The following is a 25,197-nucleotide window of genomic DNA, read 5'->3' as shown; positions in this document are numbered from 1 at the left end:
CAAGATTTTGAGGTTAAATTTTGGTGTCATTTAAAGAAGAAAGAGATCATGTGGAAATAATTATCAAAATCTAATTTTAATTAACTATAATTTATAAATTATAAAAGTAGTACTTCTCTATAAGCATACATTTTAATATTAGTTTCTAAATTGAAATACTTCTTTCCACTTTTGTCTGCTACACAATACACATAAAATGCTGCTTCCTGTTTTATTTTCTCACATTGCATTTTCTTTTTAATTTTTTAACTGTTTTTCGAGACAGGGTGTCATTCTGTCGCCCAGGCTGGAGTCCAGTGGTTCAATCTCGGCTCCCTGCAACCTTTGCCTCCTGGGTTCAACCGATCCTCCCACCTCAGCCTCCTGAGTAGCTGAGACCACAGGTGCTTGCCACCATGCCTGGTTAATTTTTTGTATTTTTGATAGTGATGGGGTTTTGCTAATGTTACTCAGGCTGGTCTTGACTCCTGACCTCAAACAATCTGCCCACCTCGGCCTCCCAAAGTGCTGGGATTATAGGCATAAGCCACTGTGCCTGGACTACTTCTTGTTTGTTTGTTTGTTTGTTTGTTTTTGAGACAGAGTCTCACTCTGTTGCCTAGGCTGGAGTGCAGTGACACGATCTCGGCTCACTGCAACCTCTGCCTCCTGGGTTCAAGCAATTCTCCCACCTCAGCCTCCCAAGTAGCTGGGATGCCCGGACATAAAAAATTAGCCATGCACTGCTAATTTTTTGTATTTTAGTAGAGATGGGGTCTCACCATTTTGCCCAGCCTGGTCTCGAACTCCTGAGCTCAAGGAATCTGCCCACCTCGGCCTCCCAAAGTGCTAGGATTACAGGTGTGAACCACCGCGCCCGGCCTTACTTCTTATATTTTTTAAGTAACATTCTATTTATCATATCTACTAAGTAAATTGTAGTAATTTCTCCTACTGCTGGACGGCTAGAGTGTTTTTAATTATTCAAGAACAACTACACTTAACATTTGTATGCATGTAGCATTTTTATGTTTGGGGTCTGTTCCTAGGAGTAAATCTTAGCCTTGAAATTACTAAATCAGAGAATATGATCTTTTGGGGAAATGACAGCACATATTTCCACATCACTTCCTAACAGAGTTATGCTAATTTATAAATCACCAGCAATGTATGAAAATATCGATTTCAACACACCCTTCCAGCACTGGGTACTACTTTTTAAAAAATGTTTTGATAATTTAATGGGCCAAAAAATGCCACTTCATGGTTTTAATTTGAACTTTGTGGGTGAGGTCAAACATTTTTCCAAGTTCATGAGTTTTATTTCCTCCTTTGAGAATTCTCTGTTCATGTTTTTAATGCATTTATGTTTGGGGACAATGCTTTCTTAGTTATGTGAGCTCTTACTATCATTACAAGTATGTTACCACTGCCACCACTACTAATTAGCTATCATTTGTCAGCCAACCATAATAAGTAGAATATATGCCAAGAGCTTTATGTATATTTATGCCTTGCCACAACCTGCAAGAAGGAAGGAAATTGAGGTTTAGAGAAGCTAAAGGACTTATCCAAGGCCACATGGCCTGGACAAAATACTTTCTACTATCACCTCTGCTTCATATAAAGATACAATACAGCCATGTCCTGCATAAGGCCATTTCTGTCAACAATGGACTGCATATATGGTGGTGGCCATACAGTAAGCCGAAGATAATTTATCAAAGAAAAAATACTATTTTTAAATAAAAATAAATTTAATGTAAGTGTACAGTATTTATAAAGTCTACAGTAGTGTATAGTAATGTCCTAGGCCTTCACCTTCACTCACCACCCACTCACTGTCTCATCCACAGCAACTTCCAGTCCTGTAAGGTCCATTCACGGTAAGTGCCCTACACAGGTGCACCATTTTTTCCTTTAATACTATATTTTTACTGTACCTTTTCTATGTTTAGATATGTTAGCTATACAAATGCTTACCACTGTGTTACAATTGCCTACAGTTTTCAATATAGTAACATGTTGTACTGGTTGGCAGTCTAGGAGCAATAGGCCATACCATATAGCCTAGGTGTGCAGTAGGCTGTACCATCTAGGTTTGTGTAAATACAGGGTATGATGTTCTCACTACAAACTGCTTAATCACACATTTCTCAGAATGCATATCTTCATTAAGCAATATGTGACTGTATATTTTTATTAATATATAAAATATATTAACTCTTTGCAATATTTTTCCCAGGCCTGTCTGCCCTTTTATTTTACCTACTTTTCTTGACATATAGAAGTAGCAAATACTAATGTAACTATAACCTTTCCGAAACCAAACACACTTGGTTTTAATTATATTTCATAATGGCTATTTGCAGTAATAAAAAGATCAGACGTGATTGGCTTTCTTTAAAAAAAAAAAGTTAGGATTTAGATGAATGTGCTCCAAATTGTCAGTTATTCCTAAATCAGATATTGACTAACTTTTGTCTTCCTCATCGATTTGTGAGGCATTCTTTGTTATTCATATACTAAGACCATATTTGGACTTAACTTTTTCATCGATCTAGGCTATTCTTTTTACAACTACCACATCGTTTTAATTATATCATTGTAAGATGATTAAAACAGAATGAGACTCACCTTCTAACAACTATTCTTTTTCTGAATTTTCTTCCTTTTTTATTCTCTGAGTGAACTTTGAGATCATTTTGTCAAAGTAGGCAAACCCCCCCCAAAACCTATGTTTTTCTTTTAAAGAAAGAACTCAGAGCAGCAGAGATTTTGATTGTGGTTACATTAGACCTATAAATTAATTTTGGACATCATTTTTACATCCAGTCTTCCTAATCAGGAATAATCATCTGGTTACTTTTTCAAGTTTTATTTTATATTTCTTAATATAATTGTGTTTTTACTTCATGTTGTCACTACATGTCTTGTTAAGATTATTTCCAGGCATTACATACGTTTTAGTTGCTATTGCATATAGGACCTTTTGTTTGTTGGTTTGTATATGTTACTGCTAGTACATAAACATATTATTGACTCTATATTGTCATATTTATAAGTTCTTCTATATTTTAATAGTTTATCAGATAATTCCTTTATATTTTATAGTTACACAAGATCAGTTTTAAATGATATATTTCTTCTTGTGTGTGTAGTAAAGAGACACCACAGCAGACCTGAGACTGCTATTTTTAGAAAGGCCTGCTTGCAAGGTTGCCCATGGTTGGCATCTGGTAACCTGGATTTTGGGAGGGTTCCCACCATTTCTTACATGATAAGGGTGGTTTACTGTGTTGGGATTGCTTTGTGCACATAACAGTGTATGCTGAACAGCTGCTATTTGTCTAGGCATTTGAGATTTCGGTATGTGCCAGGCATAGGCTGCCTATACCACCAACTCCCCAAAAAACCTTGGGCACTGAGTCTCTAGTGAGCATCCCTGATAGGTAACACTTCACACATATTGTCACCTTGTTGCTGAAGAAGGAAGCACATCCCTGTGCCTCTGATGGGAGAAGCCTCTAGGAAGTCTGTATCTGGCTTCCTCCTGACTTCATTCCATGTGATTCTTCCCTTTGGTTTTTTTGCTTTGTATCCTTTCCCTGTAATCAACCGTAGCCATGAGTGCAACCATATGCTGAGTCCTGCAAGTCTGTCTAGAGAAGCCTTGAAACCAGGGGTGGTCTTGGGGACCCTTGACGCAATTTGTAATGCTTATCTGTTCTGTGTGGTATTTTTGGCCAAGTCTAGATATCAATGTGTGTGTGCCAGGTATACCACTGCTTTGTGGATGACTTCAATCATTTCTGATCTGAGTTTGGGGGGCACACAGGTGAAAAAAAAAGAAAAAAAAGTCCAATAATATGCACCAATGAATGCTTAATCACAGCTTCCTTTTGGGCCACTGGAGTTAGAATCTGTTTCATTTCATCCATAATAAGCTCTTAATTTTTCTGGCTGTACCTCTAATATTTTATCTGGAGTTGGGCGATCGACTGACTTGTAAAGGTGAAATGTGTTCCCATAGAACTCTTTCGTCAGCATGTTTCTCTGCTCCAAAGTGGCTTTGTCATTATATGTGTCCTCCACAATGGCTGATGCTTCTGCCTGCCACAGCATCTTCCTCACGGGGCCTTTAAAACTTCTCATTATCTCTGCAATCTGTGGTTGACTTCCATAAGTGAGACATTTCTTTAAAATATTTCTGGAGTATTTGACTTTACTTAATTCAACCAAATTATCTCCCAATTCTTCAAAAGCCTGTTTTGACTATTCTTCATTACCACACTGAATGTAACACTGGATCACACGAGTTGAATAATGTGCAAATGCAATTGTTTGTTTGAGACAGAGTCTTGCTCTGTCCCCTAAGCTGGAGTGCAGTGGCACCATCTCAGCTCACTGCAAGCTCTGCCTCCCAGGCTCAAGGATTCTCATGCCTCATCCTCCTGAGTAGCTGGGATTACAGGCATGTGCCAACATGTCCAGCTAAAAATGCAATAGTTTTAATTTTCCCTTGAATCAACTTCTGCAAGTCATTCATTAACTTTACTCTTTTTTCTTTGTCACAGTCTTTCCTTCTTAAAGTCTTCCAAATCTGCTTTGCTCACACAACAGTGTCATAGTTACTTTTATCACTGAGTTGCCTGCTTTGCTTCAGTTCTTTCTTTTTCTTTTTGAAGTCGTCCCATTTGGGTTTCTTGGCTGCTGATTCACCACTTTTGCCATCTGGCTGGAGTTTTCACTTCTTGTTGAATTTATTTGCTCGCTGGAATTTGTTCCTTGGTGCTTTGTCCTATTGTTGCTTACTCTTTAACTGCTTCACACCCTTTCCCCTGGTTTTGTGACACTTTTCTCAACGTTCTTAGACTTGGTTTTGGATCCATCTTCCTTAGTAACTTTTCTTGGAAATGTCTTTGAAGAACCAGAATCACTGTGTTTATGAAATCAGTTTTCTTTTTTTTTTTTTTTTTTGATGCCTTTGTACTCTTTCCTGTGAATTGTTGTTTCCCCTTTGACTTCCACTGTAGCAACTTGCACACATGGGGCCGACCACATATTGACTTTTTTTTTTTGAGACAGAGTCTCGCTCTGTGGCCCAGGCTGGAGTGCAGTGGCCGCATCTCAGCTCACTGCAAGCTCCGCCTCCCGGGTTTACGCCATTCTCCTGCCTCAGCCTCCCGAGTAGCTGGGACTACAGGCACCCGCCACCTCGCCTGGCTAGTTTTTTGTATTTTTTAGTAGAGACGGGGTTTCACCGTGTTAGCCAGGATGGTCTTGATCTCCTGACCTCGTGATCCGCCCGTCTCGGCCTCCCAAAGTGCTGGGATTACAGGCTTGAGCCACCGCGCCCGGCCCGACTTTTTAACCATAAAACTTACTGCCTTAAATTCTACTTAGCCTAATATTACTTTGTATTCACATTTGAAGTATGAATCTTTGTTCCATTTTTATCTTTAGCTCTTTGGGCGGGGGGCTGTCATTTTTCTTTTGGATGTGCCAATTGTCAATCAAGGAAAATGGCCAGGACATATCCCATTCAGTTTTGGAGGTTTATCTGCCAAAGTTAAGGACACATGACCGGGAAACAGGTCTATTCCTTTTTGTGAAGATGATTTTGAGGGCTGCAATATTTAAAGGGGAAAGGGCAGGATATTGAGAAATACACAATGTTCGTGTGAGAGGGGCAGGGGAAAATAGTCATTCCTGCCTTGGTCTGGCTCAGTGAATCTGCATTTTTACATAAGATTAATGTATATGATAGGGCAGAGGAAACAATCAGATACGCATTTGTCCCTAGTGTGCAGAGGGATGACTTTTGAGTGCTGTCCTATGTTCCCCACACCTGTGAAGAAAAGCTATCAATTCACATTGCCATGATGCACTTTAACAGAATTGCTTTAGGGTGAAGATCTTGGGGTCCACAAGGAATTTCCTTGTGAGGGAGGTATGTAGCTTTTCATCTTGTAGTCACCTTATTTAGGAACCAAAATGGGAGGCAGGTTTGCATGACCCAGTTCCCAGCTTGACTGTTCCTTTTGGCTTAGTGAGTTTGGGGTCCCAAGATTTATTTTATTTTCACATACCCCCCATTTTTTCTTTAAAATCATTTGGAGAAAGCATTTTAGAAGGAAAATGTGTCTCTGGTCTCAGCTTGCTTTTTTCTTTTTCTTTTTTTTTTTTTTTGAGCTGGTCCTTCATTGTTAGGATGGTTTACTCCCAGAAATTCAGGTCCCACCTTGCTAGGAAGGCTCATTCTTAGAGGTCATATCCCATGAAGATTAAAATACGGGGAGGAAAGAAGGAAAAAGGAAATTAAAAATATAGGGACCTAGACCAGATATATAGCAACAAAGGGGAAAGCAAACCTGGAAGCTGGGCCAGGCTATGCTACTGCCTCCTCAATTAGAGCAACTCTTTGGGCGATCATTATTCTAGCCCTTTCAGTTGATGACTAATCTGGACAGGCCATAATAACATTGTAAGCAAAAACAGAACACAACACAAATTATTATTATTATTATTATTATTATTATTCCTATTAGAAGCAATAGCTTCTGTCACCAATTTCTCCAGGTCACAACACAATTTCCAGGTATCCATCCCATATTTCTTGTAGCGTTTGGCCATTGGTCCTTGGGGTGCTTTCTTCATTCCAAGCATAAAGGAGCATTTTGGCTGAGTTGGCCAAATGAAAGGATGAACCAGATAAACCCATTCCAAATTTGCATTATCCCATTTTGAAAATGGGCTGTTGTTTGGGGCATGGTTGCCACCTTCTCTTTTAGTTGGGGGGATGCTGAAGTGAGAGCTGGTGAGCTGGCCCTTTCCCTTGAAAATCTTTTCCCATGTCCCTGCTCTTAAGAGTGTTTTTAATGGGCAAAGTATATATGTTTAGTCTTTTGTTATGCCAGCACTAAGGATACCAGACCATTTCTGTGATGTAATAAATTTGGGTATTCTAGCTAGTCTTGACCTTGGAAGGGAAATACCTACCATGGAAGGCTGGAAGCACTGGAAAGAGGCATGAGTCTGCATATCTAGCAGGCATCCTTTTATAATCTGTCTGCATAATCTTGAGCCCATTGTAGAAACAGGTTTGTCTTATGGGCAACAATGGGTGACAGTGGCAAGAAGGTGCAGAGACATAGGGTAAATAGGAGCAAGGTTGTGAAATTCATTTTAACTACTAAAAGGACATTAAATCAGACAAGGCAAGTGCCCTGTTCTGCACAAGACAGCAGTTTCCAGTATCTCTAGGACAATAATTGTATAGTTATTATAAAATACATATAGGTATTTTTTTGTATACAGGCCTGGTCCTGTGTCTTGGGTTTAAGCAGTCCACAACAGTTATCGTCTGCTCCTAGTCCTGGATTGAATGTCGATGTCAATGAACTACAGGTGAAGATCCTTGGTAGGAGTCATAGTCTACTCAGGAGGTTGTGCCTTTTTAAGATGAGAGGTGTAAATCCATGAGTTTATGCCATCTAATTTTGCAGGACATGGATTAGTTAATAGTACTTGGTATGGCTCCTTCCATTGGGGTTAAAGGAAGTCCTTTATTAAATGTCTTTTCCAATAGACAAAGCCTTCAGGGTGCAGATCATAACCAGAAACCTTGTCTTCAGGGAGTGGACTATGAAAGGAATTCTTTACCAAATCTTGGCTTTTGTAAAGATGACAAATGAGTCCCTTACAATATTGCAATATATCTCCCTTGAGAAAAGTTGGGTTGGTTATTTTGGTTCCCATGCACATGGGCCTTCCTCTTATAATTTCAGAAGGGGATAGTTGATGTTTTTCAAGGTGGACCAGAGGGTAAAGAGCACCAGGGGGAGTGCTTTAAGCCAACGAAGGTGAAATCCATTTATGAACTTAGCCGATTGTGTTTTAATTATTCCATTGGTCCTTTCCACCAGCTCTGAGGACTGGGGATGGTAGGCACAATGGAAATGTTGACTTATGGGCCAAATTTGACAAATATTTTGAATAACTTTGACCAGGAAATTTGACCAGGAAAATGAGTTCTTCTATCACTGTGAAGTTCACAGTGGACTCTCCATAGTGGAATAAGTTTTTGTAATAAAGTTTTCCAACTGCCATCGCTGTTGCTTGCCTGCAGGGAAAAGCTTCGACTCAATGGGAAAACATGCAGACCATTACTAAGACATGTAACCTTGAGAGGATGGCAGCTGGATAAAATCAAGCTGCCATATCTCAAAAGGTCCAGCTGGAAGGGGAAAATGACCCTGGGCCTCATGGAGGAGCTTCCTTGGATTATACTTAGGACAAATAGCACACTGGGAATAAATCTTTTGTGCTACTGTGGAGGATGGTTTCCCGTAACATTGTTTACACTACTAGGATATACTTTTATCTGGATTCCAATGTGTCAGGTTATTAACACATTCCTTAAGGGGCACCTGACATCCCATTGGAATAATGGTTTATTATTAAGTCCGTACCATATTTTAGTTTCAGGAGACAGTTGTCTCCCTGTCTGTTTCCAAGTGGATTTCTCTTTTGTTGGGGCTACACTCTAGGTTTCCTTCAATATGTTTTTAAGTGTTTCAGGCTTTATGATCATTTTTTGGATTGGGGCTGGTGGCTTCAATGCTGCTTTTTTAGCTGTAGCAATAGCAAATTAATTACCTCCACTTTTAGTGGTGTCCAATGTAGAGTGACCTGAGATTTTCACAATTGTCAAAAGTTTTGGTTGAGAATAGTTTCTAACAGCTCTGATATTTGGTTGTCCATTTTTTATGTGTTGTTGCCCTGAGGAGGTTAAATAGCCTCTCTCCTTTCACATTCCAAAGTCATGAGCAACTCCAACTGCTTAGCAGCTGTCAGTGTATGTTCACAGTCTTGTCTTTTGCTAATTGACAAGCTTGAGTCAGGGCAATCAATTTGGCCCCTTAAGCTGATTTGGCTTGAGGAAGAGGACCAGCTTCAATTACCTCTAGTAAAGAAACCACAGCATATCCTGCTCTAAAATTTCCATCCTCCCCTCTTAAATAAGACCCATCTGTATACCATTCTATCTCAGCATTATCCAGTGGCATCTCTTGTAGGTCTGTCCTGGGAGTGAGAAGTTGGTCAGTCATCAGAACATAGTCATGAGGGTTTTCATCAGAAGAACCAGGCAAGAGAGTGTAAGTTAATTATTTGGAGCATAGTTTCTCAGTCAAAATGTATAAAATAATCTAAAATTGATTCATTTGGGTTCTGGTGGCATTGCTGGATTTTATTCCAATCCACAACCCTTTGGAATATTGAAGAAATGATATTTAACAGAGCAGTTGCTCATTCCCACGCATCTTTGTGCCTGTGTTCTCGATTTCTGGGGGCTGGTTATTGTAGCTCTATTGGGCCTTCAGGAGTTAAGTCTGCTACAGGGTCTGACCACTGTACTTTCTCCAGTCATTCCTTAGCTTCCGAGACCAACATGTGTACCAGCTGTTAGAGGTCTGAATGGCCTGGGTCATAGGTTCTGATAATGAATTCAAATTCTTGGGCAAACCCAATTGGATCTTATGCAGACCCAGAAATTCTCTCTTTTTTTTTTTTTTTCCAGAAATTCTTTATGCCTTGCAACTCAGCCTTTGACCAGGGTTGGCAGATAATCCCCGGGGTTCCCCTACGTGTTGCCAGTTGTTCCCAAAACAGGGTGATCATGAGAGATGGCCCTGCAGGGTCCCCCTTTTCCACATCTTCCAAATGAGAGGCTGCTGCAGGCACTGTCAGGGAATTGTCAGGAGGTAGGGTCTTGGAAGTTAGACTCCCTACTGCCTTCTGTTGAGGGAGTGGCATATAAGGAGGGGAAGATGTTAGATTGGAACATGCAGGAGAAGGAGGGAACAGATCTGGTCCGGGAAGTTCAGAGAGGTCAGGGGTAAAGTGGGGGTGTAAGTGGAGAGGTGCCACGGGGAAGTAAGGGATTCTGAGGATTTCTTTAAGAGATAGAACTTTAGAGAGTCCTTGGTTAGGACTCTAAGCTGTTTGTTGGCTTCTTGTAAGGACATGAGGTCTGGGATCTTCCCCCCATTTGCTCCTCTCTAGGTACCATTGAAAGTAGCTCTCCCATTCTGGTTGTTTAGTTTTTGTGCCTGCGTTTTGCATCCTAATTCACAGGTACACTAATTTGGGCATCTCAGAAGATCCCCATCAAGGCCACTGTAAGTTAGAATCTGCCTTGGTTATAGTGATCCACTTGATTAAATATTTGCATGACAATTCACCCTAAGTGTTTTTGCATATACCTGGCTGGAGTTTCTAATGGCAGAACTTTGTGTTCCACAGCTGTGGGGCTTTTAGCCAACTTAAAGGGTTCCTTCCACATAATTTAGAGTTTTCTTTCAGATTTGACCAAGTCGGAGGATTTGTTGGATCCAAAGTGTGCTGCTTGGAGACCTAGCTTTTCAGGGCCATTACTCCCTGAACTGGTATGGTGGCTACCTGGCATTCTGTGTCAGGGGCTCAAGGTGTGGGAGATGAGATCCTTGTTTGCACCTGCTAGCTGAGATTAGACCCTAAGTATGTTCTTCTGATAGGAAATCCTACTCAGAGCCATTGCACATCTGAGAGGGGCGTGCTCTTATTTCTTTGGAGAGGAAAATTCCATACTCATAAGCTAGAGGGTTTAGAGTTGGCCAAATCCAGTAAGAGAAAGACTGAAACATACAAAAATACTTAACAAGACAGAAACAAACAAGACATCTAAGCAAAACGAACAGCAATCACACAAATTATACAATTTCTGAGTGCTCTAAATGTAAGGAGAAATCAAGACCAGCTGGTTGTTAACAGTAACTTTAGTTATTAACGAGAATTTGCAAGACAGAATCCCAACTCAGCTCCTTACCTAGTGATGAGGCTCAAGCTGAAGACTGTTCTTCACTGATAAGAAGCAGACAAGCTTGCCTTCCTTGATGGAAGCAAGTAAAAACTCCCAGAAAAAAAAAAAAAAGTTTTTTTTTTTTTTTTAAAAACATCAAATTAAACCTCAGAGCCCCAACTTCCTGCAGGGAGGAGGTCCCAGACCTCGACAAATTGTCCTATTGATTTGGGCTATAAAGAGCCCAAACTGGTACCAATAGGAGAGCTGCTGCAGGCAGGGGCCACCTTCACTCAGGATCCCTCCGTGGTCAATCAAGGAAAATGACCCAGGCAAATCGCAATCATTTTTTGAGGTTTATTTGCCAAAGTTAAGGATACACACCTGGGAGATAGGTCTACTCCTTTCCCCAAAGATGATTTTGAGGGTTTCAATATCTGAAGGGGAAAGGGAAGTATATTGAGAAATACTTAATTTTCATGTGAGAAGAGGGTAGGGGAAAACATTCATGCCTTTGTCTGGCTCAGTGAATCTGCATTTTTACATAATGTAGATAATATAGACGACAGAGCAGAGGAAACAATCAGATACGCATTTGTCTCAGGTGGGCAGAGGGATGACTTTGAGTTCTCGCCTATGTCCCCACACCTGTGGAGAAAAGCTATCAATTAGCATTGCCGTGATACATCTTAACAGAAAGACTTTAGGGTAAAAGTCTTGGGACCTCCAAGGAATTTCCTTGTGGGCGAACTGTGATGGAGGTATGTAGCTTTTTGTATTTTAGCCATCTTATTTAGAAACCAAAATGAGATGCAGGTTGGCATGTGCCAGTTCCTAACTTGATGTTTCCGTTTGGTTTAGTGAGTTTGGGGTCCCAAGATTTTTTTTTCTTTCACACAATCATAATCAGTAAATCACTGTACTTTATCTTTTTCATCTAATTGGGAACTCTGTGTGTTTTGTAATTTGGGGGGAATGAACAGTATTTTCTAAATTCATTATGAATTGTGTGTCATGACAGTTATTGTTTCCATATTCTATTTTGTAGTGATAAGAAACTGATGTTGGCAAGCTACCAACTTTGTTTGCCCAGGTGTTTATACAGTGCATTGCTAGACTAATCTTAAACATCAATTATCGCCGATTTGGGGCTTTATTGTTTTGAAATCTATAACTCATACTTTAGTACTTTGTAACGTTTGCACTACATTGCATGATTTTTAACTCCTAGTTTGTCTTGTGTTTCCAATTAGACTCCAAGTGCTTACTGGGTTTAAGATCATCATAGGACCCTATACTTCACCTAAAATATACTTTCATTTGAGCTTTGACTTGACTGTATTTTTATTGTCTTCACTGGTTGAGGCATTTTAGTAGGGGGAAAAAAAAGCTTGTATCTTCTCCCTGTATTTGTAACCAGAGCATGATAGGTTCTAAACACCTTCATTGCAAATATTTTTAAATTGAACTTACTCCTGAGTTTGTGCAGTTTGTATAAAAATATCTGGAAGACTAGAATGTTCACCTCACTGATACCAGGTGAGATCTGCTGATTCATTCCACTGAATTTGGCTGTTGTGAAACGGTAGGGAGAGGAAGCCTAATTATAGTACCACCCATCTTATGCGCTCAGCTTTCCTCCACCTAGAGTCCAGGAACACCCAGACCAGCAATCCTAGCCTCACTGAAGAAAATAATTAAAGAGCAGGCCACTCAACACTGTTCTAATAAGACAAAGTTGTTTTTACAATGTTAAGATTGCCTAATTAACAAACTTTTTATGTTGTTAATTTCATCATGTATGATTTGCTATTTCCTGGATAAAAATTGAAACATACATGTTAACTTACATAATGTCTATAACAGTGGGAAATAATATAGAGCAAAAATATTTTCTCCTACGTGTACTGTTTTCACCTTTTGTTGGCCTAAGAGAAAAATCCTTACATGGTAATATGAGAACATTCTTCATCAGATACAGAGGAATCTTTAACCAAGCCGCACAGCAGCCTCTTATTGAATAGATGTACATTTTAGGACTATCATGAGAGAGAACACCTTTTATTCCATATATTTATAGTATATTTATAGCTCTTCTACAGCATATGTGTGAATTACTAGGAGAAATGAGAAAAAAATAGGTGACTGTCTAGTCCTCAAGGATTTTAATGCCTGGAAAGAAAGATTAAATGTATAATATTTTCCTGAAAATATACAAGAAAGTCAAATTATGAAAGTTTAAAAATAGCTTTACATATTTCAATGGAAATTTTTATCCTATAGAGAGCTAGAAAATACTCAATCCCTAATGAAAGCTCACTTTAGATATAATCTTTGACAATATTTTCGTAAACGAAGGCTCTTTAGTTTATCTTCTTTCACAAGGGAACAGCATCAGACTTAGTGCCCAATTAAGTGTTTGCAGGAGGCCAAAGAAATATCATTGCCGAAGGTAGCATCTTTACCTCCAAGTGGGCAAGACAGGTCCCATCACTGCTATAAGAACTTTGAACTTGGGAAATAATCAGTAATGGCTTCCAATATTGAAAGATATTTAAAAGCTGTAACTTTGCTGAGAACATTATAGATAAAAACACTGTAGAAGTTCAGGTGTTGAGAGATTATCTGCAACTGAAAGGATCTGAGAATCAGAGGTCAGAGAAACATACAGTCTACCACATACTTTCTTGTCTTTTTTTGAGATTTTTCTTTTTTTTGTTTTGTTTTGTTTTGTTTTGTGTAGAGCAGTGGTTCTCAAATATTAGCATGCATGAGAATCACCTGGAAGGCACGTTAAAGCCCAGATTGCTGGCCCTACCCAAGAGATTCTGATTCAACAGGTCTGACGTGGAGCTGGAGAATTTGCATTTGTAGTAAGTTTCAGGTGTTGCTACTGCTGCTTGTCCAGGACAATTTTGAGGGTTTCAATATCTAAAGAGGAAAGGGAAGGATATTAAGAAATACATAATTTTCATGTGTATTTTCTCTGCAAGAGAATGCTACAGTGGAATGACTGGAACAACAGCAAAGAACACTTTAGGTTCTTGATACACTGTCGGGTTGCTATCAAGAAAGGGTATACACATTTACGAACTCGCCAGGGGAACATGAATGTTCTTCTCTGAATAACCTCTATTATTGAGAGTCATAGGTTTTTTTTTGTTGTTGTTGTTTGTTGTTATACAATTTGATTTGATTTTTGCATTTCTTTGATTAGGCTGAATATTTGTCTACATTTATTAGCCATATGTATTTTCTCTTATGTAAACTTTCTCTTTGTGTTCTTTTCAGTTTTCAATCAGTGTCAGAAGTCCTACTCGTTTTCAATACTTTCAATGCATCTTCTTCCTGTGAAGTTCTCCTGACAACTCTACACGTGGTCCCTAGTTTGGGCCTCCTCTTCTAATAGTAAATGCGTACTCGCAATACTTGGAGAATTTCTATGCTGTATCCTAACTGTTTACACTCCTCTCTCCTGCAGTGGACAATGAGCAACTCAAGAACCATGACTAAGTCTTATTTTTATTCTTTTCTTCAGCACCTAATCAGCTGCTTGGCACAAGGTCTCTGTCAATTATTTAATGAATTAATGAATAAATCTACAAAGATTACTGAAGAGTTGGTTTTATCTCAACATGGACTTCATCCAGATGGTATATCTACATTTTGTTTTAAAGGAGTACTAAGTCCTTAGGTAAGTCTATGAAAGCTTGTTTAAAGTAATGTGTTAACTGGACAGTATATAAAAATTCACACTTTGAAACTGCTAGACAATGAAATATTGCTGGCAACAGTTTGCTCAAAAGAAAACCAAGCTTTTTTCTTTCATTTAAAGAAAAGTAATTTCCTCTGCAAAATATTATAAAATTATATTTATTGATTCATCTGGGGCCTTTTCAAGTTAACTGGACAATTATCATGACACACTTCTCCAAAAAAGAATACAAGAAACATTCTTCCTCTGACAATAAAACACACATGTACTTACACATTGAAGATACAAACAGAAGTTAAATTTCAAAAGCAACTGCATTTTTTTCATCATGTTATACTGTCAAATCATAATTCTTGTATTCCTAATTTGGCTTTTTCACAGTTTTGCTATACCAAAAAATTACATAAAAAATTACCCAGCTTTATATTATCTCTGAGATACGGGAAAAAACATAAATGAAACAAATGAGGTTGCTGCTAAGTTGGAAATAAGTAAACACGAGTACTTTTGTCTTTGGAAGGGACTTCTGGCTGGAGGTCTTGAGACTACGCAAATGTAGCAGGCTTTGCATCTCGGAGTCCTGAGAGTGTCCGATCCAAAGGAACTCCAGAGATGCTGAAACCTCTCTAACCTCCCCGATCTGTTCTTTTACCAAAGGTGAAAGCTCTAACCTGCAAGCTGGGTTTAGAGTCTCCGCTTCAGTTGCAGCTGCATTTCCTCCACTTTTCCCTTTCGGTCATTATGTTGCTGACCCTTGTAAACGTTTAAATGACTATTAAAGTGCTCAGTTGTGCTCCTTCTCAGCTATTCTGCTCCAGTTTTGAAGGTGTAATTTGAAGTAAAATCTTGGAACCTAAGATCTTACTGTCTCCACAGACAGCAGAAAACGGCTGTAATAGGTAGCGTTAAGGTAGATGTTAAGGCCATTGTTAGTATCGTCAACTGAGGCTAAGTCCTGGGTGGGCTTTTTGCTGTGCCAGATGCCCCACTGTACCACACAGTCAAACAGTAAACATGGCTCTACAGTAAGTCACACACTAGTTTTCAAAGAAGCATAAATCCTTCCACCAAAGAATCCACTGACAGGATAAATCTTTTATAAAATGGAGGTTTTGGTGGGCCGGGCGCGGTGGCTCAAGCCTGTAATCCCAGCACTTTGGGAGGCCGAGACGGGCGGATCACGAGGTCAGGAGATCGAGACCATCCTGGCTAACACGGTGAAACCCCGTCTCTACTAAAAAAATACAAAAAACTAGCCAGGTGCGGTGGCGGGCGCCTGTAGTCCCAGCTACTCCGGAGGCTGAGGCAGGAGAATGGCTTAAACCCGGGAGGCGGAGCTTGCAGTGAGCTGAGATCTGGCCACTGCACTCCAGCCTGGGCGACAGAGCGAGACTCCGTCTCAAAAATAAATAAATAAATAAAAATAAAATGGAGGTTTTAAAAACTGAAAGAACATTTTGCAACCCACCCCCAAATTTTGATTCCTACTGACACCCTTGACTCAATACAAAAGAAACTGGACTTCAAAAGATAAAAATGAATTTTTGCTTCTTTGGGTTGTGGGCTATAGTCCTATCTTGCTCTGTGTCTAGTTATAGCTTCAGGTCTCCACATGAGGCAGCAAGTACTCCCTGATGGTGGCTGGAGAAGCCCCTCCAACCGCCTGACCTGGTCATATTTCCCAACTCACTTCTTTAGGAACATCATAATTCAGGCTATGCTTAGATCAATTGGCAAAGAAATGAGCTAAACAGGGGCAATGATGATATAAAATCAATGAATCAGGTTTCACCAAAAAATGAATAGGGTAAGAAATTATGCTTTTTAAGAATGCCCATCACATAATCATAAATGGTAGTGTTTCTACTATATTTTATAAGACCCATATGTCTCAAGGCCTCTCTAAACAGGGCCACCAAGTACAAATGTAGGGACAATACCATTGCTTTTTAAGAATTTTAACATTGGTGACAATATATGAAATTTTAGTTGCTGTTAACAACAAAGTGAAAATGCACTGAAGGGGTTCATGACTATAGAATGGTAACACATTGTTAAGATATCAGATACTTTTGAAAATACATATACATGCTTTTGTTATGGAAGATAACTTCTAAGGATTTAAATTGTAATTTTTTTTTATTTTAAATCATGGTTCTTTGACTGAACATGTGACATATTCCTCAGCTCACCACAGAGTGAAAAACACTGTCACAGACTGGATTCCATGTTAGTGGAACTGCTGCACCAGTTCCTGTACGTAAGAGGTCTTATGAAAATCTTGTGAAAAAATATCCGAAATACTGGAGTTCTGAAAATGATAAAAATCCAAGGGTCCACAATTGAAATCACAGATAGAAATCTCAAGGCTCGGAGGTCTTCTGCTTCTTCAGAAGTCCTGATTTTCTCCTTGATATCCTTAAATGCTCCATAGTAAGCGCGATACTGTTTTGAAGAAAAACATTCCATTATGATGTGGAAAGGTTAATGGCAGCAATCGATTCACTTACTTCACCTAAGTTTCTGTAAGAACATGGCAGCTTAGCTTGGAACACTCGTTTTCGGTACATTTACAAGTAGCTAAGGCCACTGCAGCTGATGGGTGCAAGTGGGGAGCTGGGAAGGTGGGGTGTGGCCAGACCCTGGGAGGTGGGGCAGAAGCTGAGAACTTGACAGAGACCCAGTCTGATTAAGTTCCTGAAGGCTATTCTACCTGCTGGGCTCAAGTTTCTAGGTCCCTGTCAGCCCATGAAGATCTGCTGAATCTTTTACAAACAGGGTCACCATGCTTTCATACAGTCTCCCTCTAGCTAGCGTCCTTGCACGTACTTTCTTCAATTCTCATTTCTTCTCTCTGCTTCCTATCATCTCCTATTAGTTCTCTCAGAAATAAGTCACACCTGTGAAATATCACATGTATGCAGACACCAATAGAATGGAAGCTTTTAATCAAAGTGAAGAAACAGGAACTATGACAATGAAAAGACCTGAGATGACTTGGAAAAAAATACTGTTCAACTCATGTAAATTGCTCTACTTTTTCTTAGCACAGATTGTTAACCTTTTCATGGGTGACATCCTTTTTTTTTTTTTTTTTTCAATCTAGAAGGCAAAAACATGCACAAAAATATAAGACTGCCTTACCTAGGTCCAACCAACTCCTATTGTCTGATCTTCCCCAGGGGCTCTGTAGCCTCCTTGGAGCCTTGCAAAATGCCTCAAACAACAGCTTTTCCTCCTATTCAGTCAACACTGATCTCTAGACCTGGCACAACCATTGCTTTCCACTCTGCCTAAGGCTGGCCACTTCTTTTTGTTTTTTTTTTCCATTACATTATCTATGCCTATGATTCTAAGTACATATTAGGATAAATGGACTCTAATGGAACAGGAAGCATGCAAACTCAACATTAGTAAGAAGGGATATGGATAAGAGACTGGACCTATTCGAGGCAATCAGAGAGCATCTCCTGGAGAAGATGCATTTTTCCCATAATCATTTCCTTACTGTTCTACTTTCTTCTCTATAGAGCATTTCAGTGGGCTCAGCCACTCCAATCTATTGCACTTAGGAAGACACCCTACATTGGACTCAGCTGTTTAATCTGGATGCCCTCGCCCATCTGAAGTCGGGCGGTGGCAGAGGGAATCTTAACAACTTCTCCATAACATAAATATTGTATTTCTTTAAGCCTGATGCAAAGTTTGTTGGCGTATGATTTTTAAAATTCACTTTAATGCTGAACAATTAACTAGATTGAATTTTCAAATTTCCAGTTTGATACAATAGGAAGAAAGTGTAAGTGTAGAGAATATGGCATGAGCTTTAAAGGCAGCTTGCAGTGCATTCTCTAAGGCATGTAACATATTTTCAGGCCAGGCACAGTGGCTGATGCCTATAATCCCAGCACTCTGGGAGGCTGAGGCGGGTGGATCATCTGAAGTCAGGAGTTTGAGACCAGCCTGGCCAACATGGTGAAACACCTACTAAAAATACAAAAATCAACCAGGCGTGGTGGTGGGCACCTGTAATCCCAGCTACTCGGGAGGCTGAGGCAGGAGAATTGCTTGAACCCTGGAGGCCGAGGTTGCAGTGAGCCTAGATCTATGCCATTGCACTCCAGCCTGGGCGACAAGAGCAATACACTCTCTCAAAAAACAAACAAAAAAACATGTTTTCACCCAAATTATTTTTACCTTAGAAAACCACAATGTTCTGGAGGTTGGTAGGGGAGCAGGGATGGATGAGAGAGGATGTCCATGTATATATTAGGTGTTACAAGAGAGAGAGGTCTATAAGCCAGGTAAAGATAAGTACAAGCTATTTAATCACTTGTCAGAATCCATGAAGTCAGAGAAGAGATAGAGGACACGCTGAGTGCATGAGAGAGCTCTCAGGTGTATGCTATTTTAGGGAGCAGAAAGCATGGGTGTGATGCTCGTTTCAAAGGAGGCTGTTGGAGGCCTGTAAGGGACAACAGGCAAGGGATGGGCCCAGGGAAAGGGTCTGAGGTAGATTTAAAGAGCAAAGGGCAAGGTCTGTTGTGTTACAGTGCGTGGACTGGATAGAAGAGGGCATCAGAAGCCAGAGAGGGCTGCTGGGCAGGGATGTCCGGGAGCTGGCAACAACATTGTTTCAATGCCGCCCATGTCCATCAGAGGGCGTTCTTCTCACACCAATTCTTTCTGGATATTGAGCACTTTTAAAAAATGCCTGTGTATTATTATGATTATTTTTTTAGACAGAGTCTCACTTTGTCACCCAGGCTGGAGTGCAGTGGCACGATCAAGGCTCAATGCGGACTTGACCTTCTGGGCCCAAGCAATCCTCCCACCTCAGCCAAGTAGCTGGGACTACAGACACGTGTCACCACGCCTGGCTAACTATTTTTATTTTTATTTTGTAGAGGCAGGGTCTCACTGTGTTGCCCAGGCTGGGCTCAAACAATCCTCCTGATTTGGCCTCCCAAAGTGCTGGGATTACAAGTGTGAGCCACCACGCCCCAGGGAACAATACATTTCTAATACAAATCCAGTGACTTGAAAGTCAAAATAACCTAATGGATTTGAAGTGGATAAATGCTGGCTAGAAAATAAAATAATTTGTTTTAATTATGCTAGTATCATTCAGTTGTCTAGATCCCAACTAATCAAGCATTCTCAAATAGTTGGAATTATATTTTGCCACACTCCACTTTGAGGAGAAAGGGGCAAATGGAAAACAAACTCATGTAAAGTGTTTTCTTTTTAAGTCAACCATATAGCTTATTGTCACCCATGTCTCCCCCTTCAGATAAAGATACAATTGCTAGGTCCATTACTTAGAAGAGTGTAATATCTCCAATACCTATTCCATGTGTCTAGTAGGTCAAAGCTACTGTCATTAAAAACATGATTTGCCTTTTTCCCCTTCATTCTCTCACAGGTGTACGGTGAATTTTATGGAGGCTAGATAACCAATGATGACATCACTTTCACAAATAATAGAATATGTGGTTGTGTATCCTTGTGTTTTCTAGACTTTTTAAGGTAGCAGGTTGAAGGTACACATGTGAGTTTTCAGATATGTTTTCAGTACTTTTGTGCTCTTACCAGGATTTTTCCACTTTACTTGCTATAATCTCTGTAACCTTACTATCATTAAATCATTTTGAAATCCCCCCATTTTCCTTGTACGTATGGAAAACACAAGAGGTACATTTTATCTTGTTTTGCAACCATATTTTTAGAATTTCGTAGTTTTATTTTCTATTATGAGAAACACTGATGATTTAATCCACATAAGCAAAAGCTGTCTGGGTCATTAATAATTTTAAGAGTATAAAGGGGTCCTTAGACTAAAAAAAGTTTCAGAGCCACTGCCTTATCATATAGCACTATCTCCTGAGAAGATAGTAGTTCTCGATTTTTTTTTTCTGTCCAGCAGGCAACAGTAATACATGGAAGTTATAAATAGTAATAATAATGATGCTAATTATTGAGGCAAGGCACTGGGTTAGGTGATGAATGTATATATTGTGTATATAATTTCAAATCTTATAGATTTGAACAAGTTACAGAACTATCTTACAGAACAAGTGTGGTTATAATCATTTTACAGATGAGGAAACTGAGGTCAGAAAGGGTAAATTAGCTGCTACCATAGCTAGTAAGTGGTGAAGCCTGATTCAAACCCATGTCTGATGTTAAAGCCCTTATCCTTTCTAGAAAATGGTGGTTCTTGTGAAGAATGCTGTCAACATTAAATATATTTGGAACTTTGCAAGTTTTTTAGAAAATCTTTTTCAACTCCATTATTTCCTTCAATTCTCATATTACCCTATGAGTTATCCAAGTCCCCTTAGAGACGTGTCCAAATGCAGTGTTCTTCCCACTGTATGGTGCTGCTTTCTGCATTGGTCTGACTAAAACATTCAAACTAAGGTCAAAATTTCCATGCATTTGGCTACTGTCTGCTTTATCACAGCATAGATAAGTGAGGCCCCAACTTTATAATAGGAGCTCCTAAAAGATTTTATAAAGGGCCAGATAGTAACTATTTTAGGTTTTATGGGCCAAGAGACAAAATCATAAATATTTGATAGGTACTAATATAACATGGGAGAAAACACATTTCCACATTTTTTTTTGATGGAAATCAAAATGTATTAATAATTGAGTACAATTTTTTTTTTTTTTTTTTAGACAGAGTCTTGCTCTGTCATCCAGGCTGGAGTGCAGTGGTGCGATCTCAGCTCACTGCAACCTCTGCCTCCCAGGTTCAAGCAATTCTCCTGCCTCAGCCTCCCGAGTAGCTGGGATTACAGGCGCCTGCCACCACGCCCAGCTAATTTTTGTATTTTTAGAGACAGGGTTTCACCATGTTGGCCAGGATGGTCTCAATCTCTTGACCTCAAGATCTCCCTGCTTTGGCCTCCCAAAGTGCTGGGATTACAGGCGTGAGCCACCATGTCCGGCTGAATACTATTTTTTTGTAATATATATCTACTAAGGAGAAGAATAAAATGTTTTCTTGGAACAGTATTTTTCTTGAAATAGTACTTGGCTCAATTGAAGCTCAAAGCTCTTGGGCCTTATCAAATTGATTGCAGAGATTCATTTGTAAGAATTTTTCTTAACCCCAGGGACATATGAAGCCGTGACCAGGATAGATTTGGCCTGTGAGCTGTGGTTTGCCAACTCCTGTTTTAGAGTGTGATTCTACAAATGTGAACCCTGAATCTGAGCTTGCATATCACCTGGGAACTTGTTAAGAATGAAAGTTGTTTAAAAATGTCTGAATTAGAAACTCTGGGGAATGGGGTCCAGCCATCGGTTTTCTAGAAGCCCTGCTGGTGATTCTGAGCACGTTAAAGTTTGAAAACCACTGCTATATATCATCTGTGCCTATGTCTATATTTAGACGAATATAGATTTATGTGTTTATTTATTTATTCTGGAGGCGTACTGTTCCCATCCCTGCATGCTCATGCCCCAGACTTCTTTTCCCGCACACAGTAAGGCCTTCAGTTAAAGGAAAATCGCTTTGTATTTCCCTTTCATTCACCATTGAAAGTAATATCCAAAATTGCTACACTCTGAGAAGAAATTTAACAACTTTCCTATTCACAGAAGTCTCAGGATTTCGAGAACATGGGATTGGCAATGGAATTTCTTTTAGTGTTGTTTTTGTTGAACAGGTACCTTGGGGGTGGGAGAAAGGAGAGAAGCAACACTGAAAAAGTTTCCTCAAGTCTCACCTACTCCCAGGTGTCTTGGCGGGGACTCCAGGAACAAATGCCTTCAAAACGAGGAGGTAATTTCATCTCCATCGCTAACCTCATTACTAAACTGAAACCAGAGATAATGGCTTTCGTGTCACCTCACTTGCCAAGATACACTCAAAACCCGTCAAGCCAGGTTATCAAAACGACACCAGCAGCTAAAACATACAAAGAGCCTCGGCCTCCATCGCCACAATCCCGGGCAGATGCAGCACCAGGAACAGCAGCCGTGGCGCCTCAAAGTTTACGCACGCGTTTCTCAAAATTGAAACTGCATCTGCAAATCACTCTGGCTGGATTAAACTCCTTTTTCCCTATCTGTGCCAACACCGGGGAGAAGATCCTCCCAGATGCCATTCGCCCATTTCTGATACCACTGAAGTCATGAGCAGGTCTAACAAAATAACACATCACCCAGGCGTCGGGAAGTAGAGGACTCCTATTGCCAAGGAGGAACTAAGTTCTGCTCCTCCTAAGGCGCAAAAATTACCCCGAGATCTCCCCAGAAGGAGGCAGACAGGAGGGAGGTCTGCCACATGGAGAAGGTTTTGCTGGGCTAAGGAGACACAGTCAGGCTCAGTCTTTCCCTTCCTTTCTCTAACCTTTCCTCATTTCGCTCCGCAAACTGAGTTATATCTCGGGGCTGTGGAGGGAATCCAATTTTGGGAACTCAGCAACAAACCTTCCTTGCCCAGGGCGCCTGGCACCGCGTCCTTCCGGCGCCGTGTCCATCCCGCTCCGCTCCACCCTTCCCGCCCCGCATCCGCGGCCGGACAGTCCCAGTGCCCTGCTGCCTCGGGGCCCGGGGACTCACAATTACGGGCAGAGAACACATAGTAAAGAGCACGGTCATCAGTGCCAGCAGCAGAAGGTGATCCAGCTCCTCCAGGTGCTGCGGGGACGCTTCCCTCCCGTCCACACGCGGCTCGGCACGGTCCCTGGTGCAGGAGCGCCGCTGCCGCCGCAGCCGCCGGTGCATCGCGTAGAGGTTGCGCATGGCGCCGAGGTTGCACAGCACGGTGGCAAGGACCAGCAGCGCCATGAGGCTGGAGTAGAGCACAGAGTACCCCAGCACCGACAGTGAGCCCTCCTCGTGGACCATCTGGATAAAGCACCAGGTGCCGGGGCAGTACTGCACTAACTTCCCGAAGCCCACGAAAGGTAGCGCACAGAAAGCCAGGCAGAAGGCGCTCACCACCGGGGCCACCAGTGCGCCCCGGCGAAGGGTGATGTGCCGTCGGTAGAAGAAGGGGTGCCCTAGGGAGAGCCAGCACTCCAGTGCCATGGCCAGGAGTTGCAGTGTCGAGGACAGCCCAAAGAAGGACATGAAGAAGGCGAATGCTTGGCACAGCGAGTTGTCCAATGCGGGCGCAAGCACCCGTAGACTCCGGTTCTGAGCGTAGGCAGCCAGCACCACGGGGCTTAGGAGGCACTTGCCCAGCAAGTCGGTGACCGTCAGGCCACACACCAGCACGTAGAAGACCGAGGGCGGCGGGCGCAGTGGACGCGGGGAGCACCACCCCAGCCCCGAGCGCGCCAGCAGCCCCAGGGCCAGCAGGTTGCCCAAGAGGCCGGTGCTGAAGAGCACCGCGCCCATCATCGCCGAGTTGCCTTTTTCCACCGAGGTGGTGTTCTGGCAGCGGTAGAAGGGTGATCTCATGGCGTGCGGGAACAAGAGGGCTGGAGTGAAGGCTGCGAAAGGGCGAGGGCCCCGGCGCCCGGGTGCTACGGAGCCCGCGGCAGCTCCGCGCGTGGCTCGGGCAGAGAGGCTGCGCCACAGAAAAAGCTCTGAGGGCGGCGGGGTGTTCCCCACAGCAGGAACCGCCTATCTAAACTCGCGGGTCACACCCCTCTTCGAGAGGCGGGACGCTCTGCAGGGTGAGCGCCTGGCGCTGGCATTGAGGAGCGCGGAGCAGGCTAGTGAAGAGCTCAGCCCGGATGAGCTGCGTTCTCAGTAGAGACAGACTGGTGCCGAGTCGGAAGGGCAGGAGGAAAATAGCCAGAATTCTAAGCACCCAACACCAGTCCTTCTAGCGAGGCAAGAGAAGAACTACTGAAATGGAGTGGAAATTAAGCAGCAGCCACCTGGGAGGAGGGCAGTGCGAGGGGTGCTGGTGGTGGAACTGGGGTGGCCAAGAACTCTGAAGATGAGCGAAGAGGGGAGGCTGAGAAAGGGCTTCTACCTAGTTGTCTTGAATTAGCGAGTTAAGAAAGGGTAAAGATAACTCATGTCTGGAAAGCCCCTAAGCCTTAGCTCCTCCTCTCTTATAAATCCTTGCAATGTGGCCGAGCGCGGTGGCTCAAGCCTGTAATCCCAGCACTTTGGGAGGCCGACACGGGCGGATCACGAGGTCAGAAGATCGAGACCATCCTGGCTAACACGGTGAAACCCCGTCTCTACTTAAAAATACAAAAAACTAGCCGGGCGAGGTGGCGGGCGCCTGTAGTCCCAGCTACTTGGGAGGCTGAGGCAGGAGAATGGCGTAAACCCAGGAGACGGAGCTTGCAGGGAGCTGAGATTGCACCACTGCACTCCAGCCTGGGTGACACAGCGAGACTCCATCTCAAAAATAAATAAATACATATAAATATAAATATAAATAAATCAGTGCAATGTGGGGCGTTCACGGTCATCTCCACTGCGTAGGCGAGGAAACTGAGGCCTTGGAAAGTTAAGTGATCTGCCCCTGGTGACAGAGCTAGAGAAGTAGCAGAGCTGGACCTCTCACCAGGTCTTCTATTTTGGAGTTCATCTGTCCTGTTCCCATGGCTTCTCCTCCCAAGAAGTTGTCCAGATTTCGGGGAAGTGGTTTGTGGGAAAGCCAAGAGCCAGTGTTGTTCCTGGGTACCATGAATCACAGTGACTGTAGAGAGTTGGTGGGAAGGGCATGGTTAGC

The 25,197-nt window shown here is 41.7% G+C and overlaps 1 protein-coding gene and 1 pseudogene across 2 annotated transcripts; both read right to left on the bottom strand.

Annotated features, from left to right (window-relative positions):
• Positions 1-3,738: 3,738 nt before the first annotated feature.
• On the bottom strand, positions 3,739-15,108 carry LOC105526074 (annotated as a pseudogene).
• A 1,592-nt stretch (positions 15,109-16,700) lies between these two features.
• On the bottom strand, positions 16,701-24,056 carry PTGDR (prostaglandin D2 receptor (DP)). 2 transcript variants are annotated; one of them, XM_011961799.1, is made up of 2 exons: positions 23,115-24,056; positions 16,701-16,982 (listed from the first exon to the last, which is right to left on the bottom strand). In XM_011961799.1, exons 1-2 carry the CDS (start codon positions 23,958-23,960, stop codon positions 16,749-16,751), a joined length of 1,080 nt encoding a protein of 359 aa, XP_011817189.1. In that variant the 5' UTR covers positions 23,961-24,056; the 3' UTR covers positions 16,701-16,748. The 2 variants fall into 2 exon arrangements, with proteins under 2 accessions (XP_011817189.1, XP_011817190.1); XM_011961800.1 differs by lacking the exon at positions 16,701-16,982 and adding an exon at positions 22,273-22,317.
• Positions 24,057-25,197: the final 1,141 nt, after the last annotated feature.

The sequence above is a fragment of the Colobus angolensis genome, unplaced genomic scaffold (genome assembly GCF_000951035.1).
Source record: "Colobus angolensis palliatus isolate OR3802 unplaced genomic scaffold, Cang.pa_1.0 Scaffold57, whole genome shotgun sequence".
Taxonomy (NCBI): Eukaryota; Metazoa; Chordata; class Mammalia; order Primates; family Cercopithecidae; genus Colobus; species Colobus angolensis.
The sequence above is the reverse complement of the archived record's forward strand: the minus strand, read 5'-3'. Positions and strand labels throughout refer to the sequence as shown.